This window comes from Chrysoperla carnea, chromosome 3 (assembly GCF_905475395.1).
Source record: "Chrysoperla carnea chromosome 3, inChrCarn1.1, whole genome shotgun sequence".
Classification (NCBI taxonomy): domain Eukaryota; kingdom Metazoa; phylum Arthropoda; class Insecta; order Neuroptera; family Chrysopidae; genus Chrysoperla; species Chrysoperla carnea.
The window spans coordinates 60,651,328-60,664,679 of record NC_058339.1 but is presented as its reverse complement, the minus strand read 5'-3'; the positions used below and the strand labels follow the sequence as shown (position 1 = coordinate 60,664,679).

At 27.2% G+C, this 13,352-nt stretch overlaps 1 protein-coding gene across 1 annotated transcript in view; it reads right to left on the bottom strand.

Moving 5' to 3' along the window:
- Positions 1-8,638: 8,638 nt before the first annotated feature.
- LOC123296151 (homeobox protein unc-4-like) overlaps positions 8,639-13,352 on the bottom strand; it is a 132,782-nt gene continuing 128,068 nt past the window's right edge. The window contains exon 3 of the mRNA XM_044877613.1: positions 8,639-9,194. Coding sequence (XP_044733548.1) covers positions 8,658-9,194 — 537 coding nt within the window. The 3' untranslated portion in view covers positions 8,639-8,657. The remainder of the gene's footprint in view (positions 9,195-13,352) is intronic.

Genomic DNA, 13,352 nt, shown 5'->3' with positions numbered 1-13,352 from the left:
CTCATGCCTGCTATAAATGATGTCATATTTCCCCTTTATTAAGTATTTCATAGCATTAGTTTTTTTTTTTTATTGAAATGAGATATTTGATTTTTAATGTTTTTGCAAACATTAAATATTAACATAAACGGTTCAGAAAGGAGAAGGGGTGAAGAGTAAATAAAACCAAAAGGACTTCCTCAATATAACATCACTAATTTTAACCCTCTAAGTCAATTTAAAGTACACAATACCTTAAAAAAGGCCAAAAAAAGATATTTTGGAATAAAAGGTACTGTTTGGATACTAAATCAAATGATGTAAAATTTTTAAACCCCGCAACTTAATTCGGTGGGCTGTGAAGATGTACAAAGCCTTAAAAACCGCGAAAAAAAATAATATTTTGATAAAAAAAAGGATGAAAAAAAAAGGAAAAGTTGTTTGGGAAGTTGATACCCCTAAAAGATAATAGAAATTTTTGAACTTAATTTGGGCAATTGTTTAGAGTTCAAAATGTTTAAAGTTCGAAAACAATGATTTCCTTCCTGCGCCCTCTCCAAATTTCAAAAATTAAACCCCGATTCTTCATATATATTTCCTAGAATATACCGAATTTCAGGTTATTTGGACAAAAGGCAACCACTGAAGATACCTAAGAGCAACGGGAAACAAATATATACTAAGCTCTCCAACTAGTAGTACACAATGAGTTAATTTAACGTAAAAAGTTTTAGTGTTGGCGCAGGCCAGAAGTCTTTTTTTTATAGTGATTCTTAAATTTCTTTCTTGTTTTTTGAAATGGAAATAGGCAGCATTCCATTAAATTAATTTTATCAATGTTTTTTTTATATATTTAATTCACTTACCTATTAAATGTTATGCAAGTGATACATGATTTTTGGAAAAAGGAGTGATTATTTTGACTGCGGAACCATAGAAATTCTTAAATAATCGCCATATACCTATGTGTGAGTAGATTCTGTTGTAAATAAAGTGAACCCTTCTATGATTTTTTAAAGGACTAAAAATAACATATTCTATTATTACCTTTAATTAAATTAATCACTATTATTCTATTCTATAAACAAACTTATTTTAAAATACTACCTTTCTTTATGCAACGGGTGTTTTTTTTATAAACTTTCCAATACCGAGTGTTTCTTCTTCAACTTATCACAAGTTTTTCATTATAATTTTCCTTTCTTAATACTAGAAAAATATGATGGTTGTCAAATCAAATATTTTGCTTAGTGCAGAGTTACTACACACTACAGTCAATAAAATGTTATCGTAAATTAAAAAATTCCAAATATCTAAATTAATCTGTCTAATAAGACAATATTTAGTTGATAAATTTGCTTTTTCTGGTGCTATTTTATTATGGAGGAAAAAGTAAAAGTTCAAATTGGAAATTCTTCTCGAAGTAGAGACTTGAAAGTTTAAAATATGTATAAACATTCTAAAATACCTACGCGTAAGTTTTCGCAAATTTACGATTGATTGTTTGAAGTTGAGTGAAATTTAAATGAAAATTTTTATTGCGCTAATTTTGGTGAGTTTAATTAGGCTATATTTAATCTGAACGGGACTTCATTTGACTTTAACGTCGTATAGGCTACGAGCCTTGGAACGTATAATCATTCCGATTATAATTCATCTTTGGGGGATCCCTATCGCATACCTATATACACACGTCTATATTCAAAACAACGTCAAAATACTATTTTGCCTATATTAGCACATATATGGGTTATAGAGATTAATTTACTTTAGAATAAGACAGAAATAACGACTATCATGTGTACAAATGTGTTAACATTGTATCGCTTATAACGGCTATCAGATATAATGACCATCATTTTTGGTTTCTTAAATGTCGTTAAAACTGATTTTGACTTAATTTTTATACCATGCATATATGTAATATGCAAGGTATACTAAGTTTAGTCCCAAGTTTGTAACGCTTAAAAATATTGATGCTACGCAAAAAATTTTGGTAAAAGTGTTCACAAAATCACCTAATTAGTCCGCCCGTCTATCAACCCGATAACTCAAAAACGAAAAAAGATATCAAGCTGAAATTTTTACAGCGTACTCAGGGCATAAAAGATGAGGTCGAGTTTGTAAATGAGCAACATAGGTCAGTTGGCTCTTGGATCCGTAGGATCCATCTTGTAAACCGTTAGAGATAGAACAAAAGTTTAAATGCTCGTTATAAAAAAATAAAGAACTTTTGTTTGAAACATTTTTTCGTAAACATCATTGTTTACCCGTGAGGGCGCAGCATATTAGGTGTAAATTGTATAGTATATATTATATGGGAATATCAGTTATGTATGTGTGACATGTATGTATGTGTAACGTGATAGAGTAATCAACACTGTCTATGCATGGTATTTCAACAATTAAATCAATTGTTTGTTTTCATTTGTATATAATATGTTCTGCAGTAACTTATTATTCATAGGTATGTAGTATATACTTACATTTTTACGTCCAATCAGCTTTCATTTAGTACTGATTGAAAATATAGGAAATTGGAATTATCGATATGATTGGGTATAGGCATTAAGTTAATGTTGATGTTGAAATAAAAACGAATAGACTTTTGTATACTTGTGAATATTATTTTTATAATAATAAACCAATAATAAAACATATTAATTGCTGTAATTGAATGTGAATTCTTGTTTTGATTTTTTTCGTTTAATAATTATTATTAATGTACAGTCACATTTCACATTAGGTAAAATGGCAAATAAATAAATACTATTTATAATTCGAAAATAATAATCATAAAAATATAAAAACATATTATAATAATAATAACTATTTTCTTTTGTTCAAGAGTGCTATTCATAGTATAATTCTTATTGATACAGTAAAATCAATTTAAATATCATCGTACCGAATGAAAAATATAATTGTCTTTTTAAAACCTAGCACAGTTTTTCATTAAGCTATAATGTTTATTAGACTTTTTTTGAGTGCTTAGAAATAAAAAGATTATGTTTCATGTTTGCAAAATTTTTGATTTTTTAAAGACTTTTTAGCATCAATATTTATCAAATTGGTGATTATTACAGTTGAATAAACAATTTTGTCAAGTTTAAAGAGAACAAACTTTGAAATCATTAGGTGGAAATTTTTGCATTATTTTATACAAAAAAAGTTAATGAGAACATCGATCCAGAAAAATTGTTCTTTTTCGTATAAAATATACTAAAATTCTAGAATTGATAGCATTTATCATTTTTGCACTTTCAAGCAGATTAATGCTAAGAAAATATCCCAAAAACAAATCATTGTCGATTCTCATTATCAACAGATTTTGTAAATATTTGGATGAATTCTATCAGTAAAATAAAATTTATGAGTGTTAGCTCCAAAAGTGTAGCTTTTTTTGATGCCTGATCAAAAATTATATATAATGAGAGCATGACGTGTCTATAATATTTGCATGAAGGGAATGATACAGTATTTTTCAGAATTGATTTGGATTTCTAAGTAGAAAACTATTTCTTTAGTTAAAAATTGAAAAAAAATCAAATATAAAAATGTTTTAAAATTTTGCAAATTTTGTAAGTAATTTATAAATACAACATACAATTCTACGACCCTTTCGTTTATTAGACTAAATTTTTCAATATAATAATTTAAAAAAAATCATTGTTGAAGTCTAAAAATAATTAAAATAAGCCCTCTCGACTTCCCTAAATTACTTAACAATAATTTTATCCCCTTTTATTTACAATAAATACCTACATATTTACATATGAATAAAATTACATGTTAAACACAAAATTGTTGTTCATTTTATTACGAGTATTTACAAATATAAGTCGATCAGGTTACAAACAATTTTAAATTGTTATATATTGTCAATTCTTTTCAATTGTTGCTCACTGTTCATGGTATGTTATAAGTGTGTTTATTAGTACTGGAAAATAATTTCAGAAAAGTTTCAAAACTAGCCTAGTTGTTGAATTAAGGCTCATATTAGTCAATATACTCGTAGGAGCCATTATAATTATTTTGTATTTCAAATTTATTAAGTTACTATAAAAAATAAAACGCTTAAAAAAGAAAATCAGTTCTGGATAAATTTATAGTAACCTAAAGTTGATCATATTTAGTGGTGTTACGAGGCTTGCATGGGATGATAGATACGAAACTTGTCTATGGTCTATGGTATCCAATTCTCCACGCGCAAGCCTTTTTAATACTATTGGGGAAGTGAAGTAAGCACGTTAACTTCTCTATTGAAGTTCTTATAACAATCTCAAGTTAGTTAACGATCTCAATACTTAATTCAAGAAAATTAGTCTACTTAAAAGTTTTCTTGAACTATGCAAATATTTACCAAATTAAATATTATTATTCCTACTCGTCGCAACAAGTACTTTTTTTTCATATAAGAAAAAAATAGGCTAGCAATGTATAGAGGGTGCTAAATTTACAGAGTGGGACTTATCACTAATGGTTGTAGAATTACAGAGGTATGCGTCTGTAATTCTAAAACCATCATATTCGATATTTCATTTAAAAACTTCAAGGGCATTAAGAGAATCTTTATAAACTTAATTGAAAGTGCGTTAAATTGTATAAGGTAAAATGCAATCTCAATTGGCAATAAAATCTCAATTGGCAATTGTTCGCGTTAAATCTTGTAAGTGAATTTTATAGCAGTTTTCGTCAACCGATTGAGGTGAAATTGCATACACGTTTATCTTTGATGACAACCCACGGTTAGCTAAGCGACGCAAGATATATGGTATCAAAGGAAAGTGTTTGCTGACAATAATACGAATAACAAATTTAAAGCGGATAACAATGCATTTTTATGGTAAGCCTAACCTAATTTACCATCGCTTCCACCATATTTGATATACATACATTTAGAGACGTAGAAACTAGAAAAATCACAACCACAATTGAATTAATCAAAATTCAAATAATATTACCGCTTTTTTGACAATAAACCATTTCATTGGTTTGAATTTCACTATGAAGGGAATGAAATTCAGTTGTTAAAGTAATATTTTATAGTTTTACTGTGAATACAAATCAAACGATAAGGTATATAAGATTTTTAATATTGATTATGTCAATCAAAATAGTGAGTACGTTCACATATTGTACATACGGTACATTTTTAAAAATTATTTTATTGTATCGCAGAAAAAAAAAAGACGCAAAAAATAGAATAGGTATACTTTTTATATAAAAAAAAACCAACTGATAATAGTGAATTATAGAATAAACAAATCACTGATATAATATGAATAAAATTATATGTATAATAGTGTATTGTTTACCCTCTATTGACATATAAGCATAACAATAATTTATAATGTTATCTATAATATGGTATATTTTAAAACATATTTTCCATTGCCTTAGGCTTTAATACTCGAACAGTACCTATACTGGTGTTTGTATAGTTTACTTCAACAAACTTCGTGTATACTATAAGGACTATATAGGGTGATCTAATTTCAGTTAATATGTTTGCAACTCTGTAAATTAGAATGCTGTGAATACTTTTCCTTGTTTTATACATCCAATGTTAGCTTGAAATATTTCATTTACGATACGAATCGTTTATCTAGCCCTCAACAACGCTCAACAGTCAAATGTTTTATTTGTTATACAGAAATAACAATTCTTTAAAAAGTGAGTATGGACTTGTGAGAGAAGATTATGGCCAATTTAATCGCCCTAGTGAGTGAATAATTCGCATCATTGTGCAAAATTTCGAGGAAAATGTAAACATTGGAGATAGGGTAAAGCGTGTGTATTATCGTATTAGATAAGAGTACGCCATTGGATTTATTTTTTGTGGTTTTCTTAAGAATCACGTCTAATCAACAAACCTGCGACATTGGAGCACCTAAAAGCCGTCAACGAGTTACAGACAAAATAACCCCGAACCTTGCAAAAAATCATAAAAGTAATGACGTAAAATCCTTTTTAGCACAATTAAACAATTTATTTATCGATATAGCAAAACGTTTTTTTCTTTTAGACCGAGATATTCGATTTTTTTATTTACTTGGAAGTACTCAACCTTTTGAAATTTTTCTCGGCCAAAAATTCGTATTTTGGACTTTTTGTAAATTCAAATACATATTTTGGGGGGGAGGAGGGTGAGTTTTTTAAAATTATGCAAGTAGAAACTAATTAACTAATTTTCGATTTTTAAAAGTAGTTAAGCGGTATTATATATCAAAATCTTGTATATTCAATTTCTACAAGCCATCCCACCAAACTAATTTAATCCAATGAAAGTTTATAATTCGACATATAGAGTGTACCATTAACACTGATAAAATTTCGAATCAAAGAATAAAATAATAATATAAAAATTTATTTTATTTCTTATAAAAATCTTTCCATAAACCTACAGCCAAAGACGAATATTTTGACATAAACGACGACTTTTGAAATAATTTTTGTCATTTTTATATCTTAAAAAAGAAAAGTCTTTGACCATAGGTTTATATGGATATTTCACCTTAAAATTAATGAGAAACCTTGTATAACAATGAAGCGATTAATTTCATTGGGTTGAATTAGTTGAGTTTGTTGGTTTGGGGTATACTAGTTTGATATACATTGATTACCATTAAAAATCAAATATTGGTAAGTACTTCAACTTAATTTTATAATTTAACTGTAACATTTACAATAACCAAATTAATAAAACAAATTCAGTTTATATATTATAAAGTATTTACTATGAATACCACTCTTTTATTCACAATCTATAGTACGTATTGTAGCTATTTTTTAATAAAATATAAGTAAATTTTTGTAATTGTTTTGCACAAGTAATAAAAAATATTGATATTTTTAAAACTACAGAAATAAATAATAAAAATAAGTAATTATATTTATGGAAACACTTAAAAATTATAATATTTTATGGTATATAGAGCTTGCAACGTTACTAAAAAGTTGATTTTAAGACGACTAAATTTTAGATATTTCATTTTTTATTGAAATTGGGCAGAGATAAAGTACGTCTGTCATCGTTTTTTAGAGCGCTTGGGATAACTGTGTTTACTAGTACCCACTCCCAACAAAGTAGATAAATTTTATAATTAAAAATGTGACTTAAATTTGTCTGATGAAAATTCGTTCGAAAATCGCTTTCATTTTGTATGACGCGTACATCCTCCTAAGCTGTGTTCAATGAAGAAAAAAATATTAGAAATTTAGTCTACTTAAAATGAACTCTCCAAAATATTGTGAGTTCTCGTACCATTTATTTTGTATTTGTATTTATTTTTTTTTTGATTTTTTATTTTTAAGTATATTATTTTATTTAAGTATTGTGTTAATACGTAAGTATCATTTTTTTTATTTATTCATTTATTTAATTTTTTGTATATATTATAAATTTATTGCACTGTATGTCACCCTATGCCGGTATACTTAAATTGTCTCTTTTTTTAATTTTGTTTTTTAAAATCAAATAAATACTTAATTATTATAATTAATAATGTACAATGTTTTTTTATATACTTATATGTATGTATAGAGTGTCTTAAAAAAATTTTATAGTAGGTACGATGACAAAAAAAATGATAACAGTCTATTAAGCTACTCATAAAGTATCTATGTGTTTTTTGTAAGCTAGTCTTTACACTATTTACATTAAGTGTAAGTATAAAAATACTTATTACATTGTAATATCACTATCTTTTTATACTCACACTTAGTATAATACACCAAGATAAAAAATGCCAAATTTAAAATTAGATAAAGCTGCAGTAAAAAGAAGTTTTTTTTAAATATACTTTTTTTATATTTTCTCGTGGTATGGTAAATTTAGATTAATTTGGCAACTTCAATGCGCTTATTTATTCGAAAGATGGTTAGTATAAAAACGGTTTAGTTTGCTTTTAGTCAAATTCAATACCCCGTATGTATAGGCAATTTATATACAATCCGTTTTGTAAATCATTTCGCATTATACATCAATGATTGTGAGAGAGTACATATGATCATATACAATAAGTAATGTGTATAAGAAAGATACTATTATATGTTTGTTATTAATAATTATTGTGATAAATAAAATCCTCATTCTTCAATGGCGATACAACTTGAATCCCAATAGCGAATGTATGTATGTGTGTGTGTGTATGAAATAATGTGAAATGCTTTAAAAAACTATGCAATAGTATCTTTCTTGTACACATTGCTTACTGTTTATGCACATATGTACTCTATCACATTCATTGATGTATTATGCAATTATACTTAAATGAATCAAAAGTATTAAAATATTGGTATTGCAAAAAGAAAAGTACATATCACTGCTTTGTGACTCTTAAAATTTTTCAAATTTCCAATTTTTACAAAAGTTTGGAATACATATATACAATATTTGGTAATTTTCGTAACTCTCATTGAATCTCAGCAATGGATATTCTTTTTCTTTCGATGAAATTTTTAATTGACACAATTTTATCTAAACTTCAAGACACAAACTAAAATATTATATGCAAAATTTATTTGAGCTTCTAAAATCAATCAAACGGTATCTTTATTATGCGTAACATAAAAACTTAGATACTTTTTTAGGACACTCCATATTAATACATATATGCTTAAAATAATATTAATAATTAAAGTTACGACAGTTTTTTTACACAGGACGCGACGGCTCACGTGTTAAGTAACGATTCTATACTAAACGGATTTGGTCTACGAATATTTAAACTTTGTTTGTCCGTTGATGATATGTCTAATGTGGATGTTGTCATATCTGTTGCTTGTGATTGGCACATCATTGATGATAATGGATTCTCATCACCAGTGGTGCTGTCACGTCGACGTGGTAAACTATTTGAATCCAAACCATCGTCATCAGAGTCAGCACCATCGGAGTCACCGCCACCAACAACATCAATATCACTACAATCACTATCAAAATCGCCGGTAACACCGCGTTGATTTAAATATTCACGACGCAGTGCATTCAAATCAACGGCAATACCTTTTGCACGCAGCTTACGTGCTTGTCGTTCTAATGCTTTTGCTAATTTTTTTCGTCGGCGTGCGCGTTCTCGGGCACGTAGCTCACTTGGTGGTATTGGTTCACCACTACACGACTGTGGGTGTGCGTTGTGTGCAGGTCTTCCAGGGCCTTTTTTCGTATGTTCTTTTTTACGCCATTTTGCACGACGGTTTTGAAACCAAACCTGAAATGAAAAAATAAAAAGATTTTAATAATACGTATATTGTACAAGCTGTAATGTTCGGCATTTCCATTGTAAATTACTCAAAGTAATCGTTTGAATATTCATTTTGGACCTTAAGGTTTTATTGTCTTGTGTCTAATGTTAAATTCCAAATTATACCAATATTTCCAATTTCTATATGAATCCAATTACCCAAAATGTGGGCAGTAATCAAATTTTACAATTATTTATTGAGAAAAACAATTAATGAATTCAAGAAGCCAATATGGCAGTCATAAGAAGCCTTAAATAAAGCCAAAGAGATGTGGGGATGAACAATTGCGTACAAAATTGTAAGTTACATGATAATCTGTCTAGCCGCTTAAAAGTTGTGAACTCTTTTATCGGGGGTTTATCAAATTTTGTAAAATTTACTAGCTGTTAAACTTCTCATCTATTTCTATGCAAGCATAATGTGTTACACCAAAGCGTGGCAGGGTACAGCTAGTATAACATAAATTTTCCTAACAAATATTTTGTATAATTTGTATAATAAAATATACAATAGAAGTGGAGGGGTACGGTAAACTATAATATCATTAACATGGTAATTTGTAGGCGTTATGTTAGCAGTCTTATGTTTTTCAACTATTACCATTACAGGCAGGCGTATAGTGGCTAACCTGCTATTATTTTACTATACTATAATGTTTATACGTGAACGTGATGTATTAATTTTATATACAGAATAAATGAATGAATGAATGAAGGCTCCCTTAATCTGATTGATCTTTAATATACAACATACACACATACACACATACACAAATACACAGATACATATGTTGTTCATAACTTTTCGCCTATAAATAACAAAATTTAATGGAATGAGGTGTGATATAGAGGGTGAAATCTATTCTTATTTGTATGTTAAAATATATTATAGGTATAGTTCAAATATTATAAAATGACTTATTCTATTATCGATAAGTTCTTAGCCCAAAAAATGAGGCGGAATTCTGATTTAAACGCCATTTACATCAATTGGCTAAATTTTTTAAAACAATTTATGCGAAGAATTCTTACTACACCGACAGAAAAGTGATGTTGGTTTTTTAAAATATTTAGAAGTACGCAAAACACGAACGCTTAAAACTTCTAATTAAGCAAACAGGGATATACTTAAATAGTGACGTCATTGTTGAGTATCACTACAAAGATTACATATAAAACTTTGTTTTGTAAGAAAGAGATGGGCAACAGTCTTTGAATGTTGTAAGCATTCTTCGGTTTTTAATCAATTTTATAATATTAAGTTTATTTTTACATTTCTATGGGTAATGTGGCAAAATTTTTAATTAATATTACTATATCGAATTGTTAGAATTCATTCAAAAAAGTATGTATATACTCCGATAATTCTAGTTCACGTTAATTTTCGAAAAGAACTTATTTTTTATTTGGTTGCTTAGACGGCCACCTAGGGTACTCCACCAAAAAAGAGCTTTCACCAAATTCACTCCAGGTAAGTCATAAATATTTTTAAAGCAGATCTTGAAGAGTTTTTGACACAAGAACTGTTTCTTTTTCAAGAAATCACAAAGAAGTGTGCGTACCACAGTCAATGCTAATGAGTATTGAAAGAGGTCTATGATGTAGTCATATAATTTTCAAAGAGAAAACACAAAGTTCCTATTTAAAATGAGAATAAAATACTTAAAATGTAGATGAAATTGAAATTATGTTATCAAATTTATGTGTTGTATAAAGTAATAATAAAATAAAAAAGCATTTATTTTGATTTATATTATTAGTTAAAAATAAAAATAGCAAAGTTTTAAAAATTTCTAGAATTGCTATAATTTTCTAGAATTGTTTGATATTTTTGAAATGTTTTTTAAGGATTAAGAAAATTGATCTTTAAATTGAGATCGATTTTGAGTTTAGTTGATAGTAGGTGATAAAAATAGGCCATATATGTATTTAATAACAGAAATAAAAGTTTACTTTTTCCACATGTTATAATGTTGAAGCTGTATTATATAAAACAGTATACCTATATAAGTTATTTAGCACCCTCGTTGAAAGTCAATCAGGCATTAACGATTTGTGTTATATGTGTAGTTGAATCTACTTTGAACCTTTTTAATTCTTTATAAATATATTAAACTGAAAATAATGTAATTTATCAAACTAAAAACTGATAGTTTCAAAATAATATTTTGTTAAATATATCTACATGTTAAATGTACCTATATATTTTGTACTAATTACAAATTAAATTATTATTTAATAAAATCAGAAATCCGTTGAAAAACGACAATACTTTTTTATTTTAAATTTGTTCATCTTTAAAATAAAATTGATCTTTAGCTTTTTTGTACAATCGATGCTCTAAAAAATTAATGTCTTCTCCGGAGAGATTAATTACTTGTCGCTTAGATCGATCTTTTATCGAATTACAAAATCGAAATTAAGTTTCTGAAAGAGTCAACAGATTAGCAAAGATTCACATATTTTTCCAATAAATAGATACAGATTAGCTAATTTATACTGATGATGACTTTATAACTTTTATGCCGTTAGACATATGAAAAGACAACGGACAGAGGATATTGAAGACAGTCATATGCATACATGATTTTGATTAACTATTAAATATATGAACATTTGAATAGAGTAGTAAATTTATATGTTTTTTTTTTAAGGTAACAAATTCAATTAATTAATTTCTAGTTAAACTATTTTATACAATCAGATGTGATCATCTACACATCGGCAACGTCTTGTCTGAATCGCTTTGTTTTGAGCAATGAAAGCAACGAGTAAACAATGCAAATAGAAGCTAAAAACAGTGTTTTACATTTAGAAAAAGACAGAAAATGTAAGATAGATTTATTAGCTGTTCTCAAGAGTGAATTATAAAGATAATTTTACATATGTACAATAACAGGGTGTGACTTATGATATATTATGATCTTTTACCATGGTTTTTTACACTTCTTGTAACATGAATCACAAGTATAAAGAAGAATATGCTATATGGAGAGAATATTTCTATTATTTTATGATCCTCGGTACCGTACTCTCTCCTACTGTACACTTTATGAATCAAACAAACCTGTGAATTCTATCAAGATTACATCATGCCTTAATTTGGGGACATTCATAACATTTTATAATAATTAAATTTTTAATTTTATAATAATTATTAAATTTTTTATAATAAAAAATGATTTGTTGTATTTATTTGTTATTTTAAATGGAGCGCGATAATATTGTATATCTTACATTTAATGTTGATAGTAAAAAATGTCTTATTAAAGAAGACCGTTAAGAATTATTATTGTTATATTTAATATTCATATTAAAATATTTTATTTGTTTTTTTCCATAATAATAATTGAATGAAGAATCACTAAAATAATATTTAATCTAAAATAAATATGTGATAATTCATTATTAATTAAGTATTAAAACATGCATCATCAATCAGTAGCGATGTCATGAATAAATAATATATATTTATTTTAATTTAATATGAATTACATCTAGATGATATAAATTATAATTTTATTATTTTCGTATTAATTTACTTGAATAAAATTCGTTAAAAAAATCAGCAGCGCATAGACAGAGTTAGCATATCTTATATTTTAGTGATAAATTTCCTGCTTTTCATCATCACTCTATTGTTTTGATTTTCTGAAATAAAAAAAGTAGTTTTTTTTCGATTTATTCGAAAATTGTAACAAATCCTAACTCAAGAGGAAGTATGAAGTCTAGAAAATTGTAAGTTGATCATATTGCAATAAACTAACGAAACGTGATTAGATTTTCGATTTTGCCTTTTTCAAATGAGTTTTTCAAGAAAATCTGACGTGATAAAAAGGAATGGATATTATTTTTGAATTATGCACCCTGTTAAACATATATTTAAAAAAATTCTCATGTAGCCGAAATTTAGTTCCAAGTTTGTACCGCTTAATAATTGATGCTATGATGAAAATTTAGGTATAGTTGTTCATAAAATCCATTTCCGGTTGCCCGGCTAAATGTCTGTCTGTTTATCTGGTTGTCTGTCGGGCCGTTTATATGTGAAAAGAGATATCAATCTGAAATTTTAATGCGTGCTTAGGATGTAAAAAGTAAGGTCGAGTTCATAAATGAACAACAAGT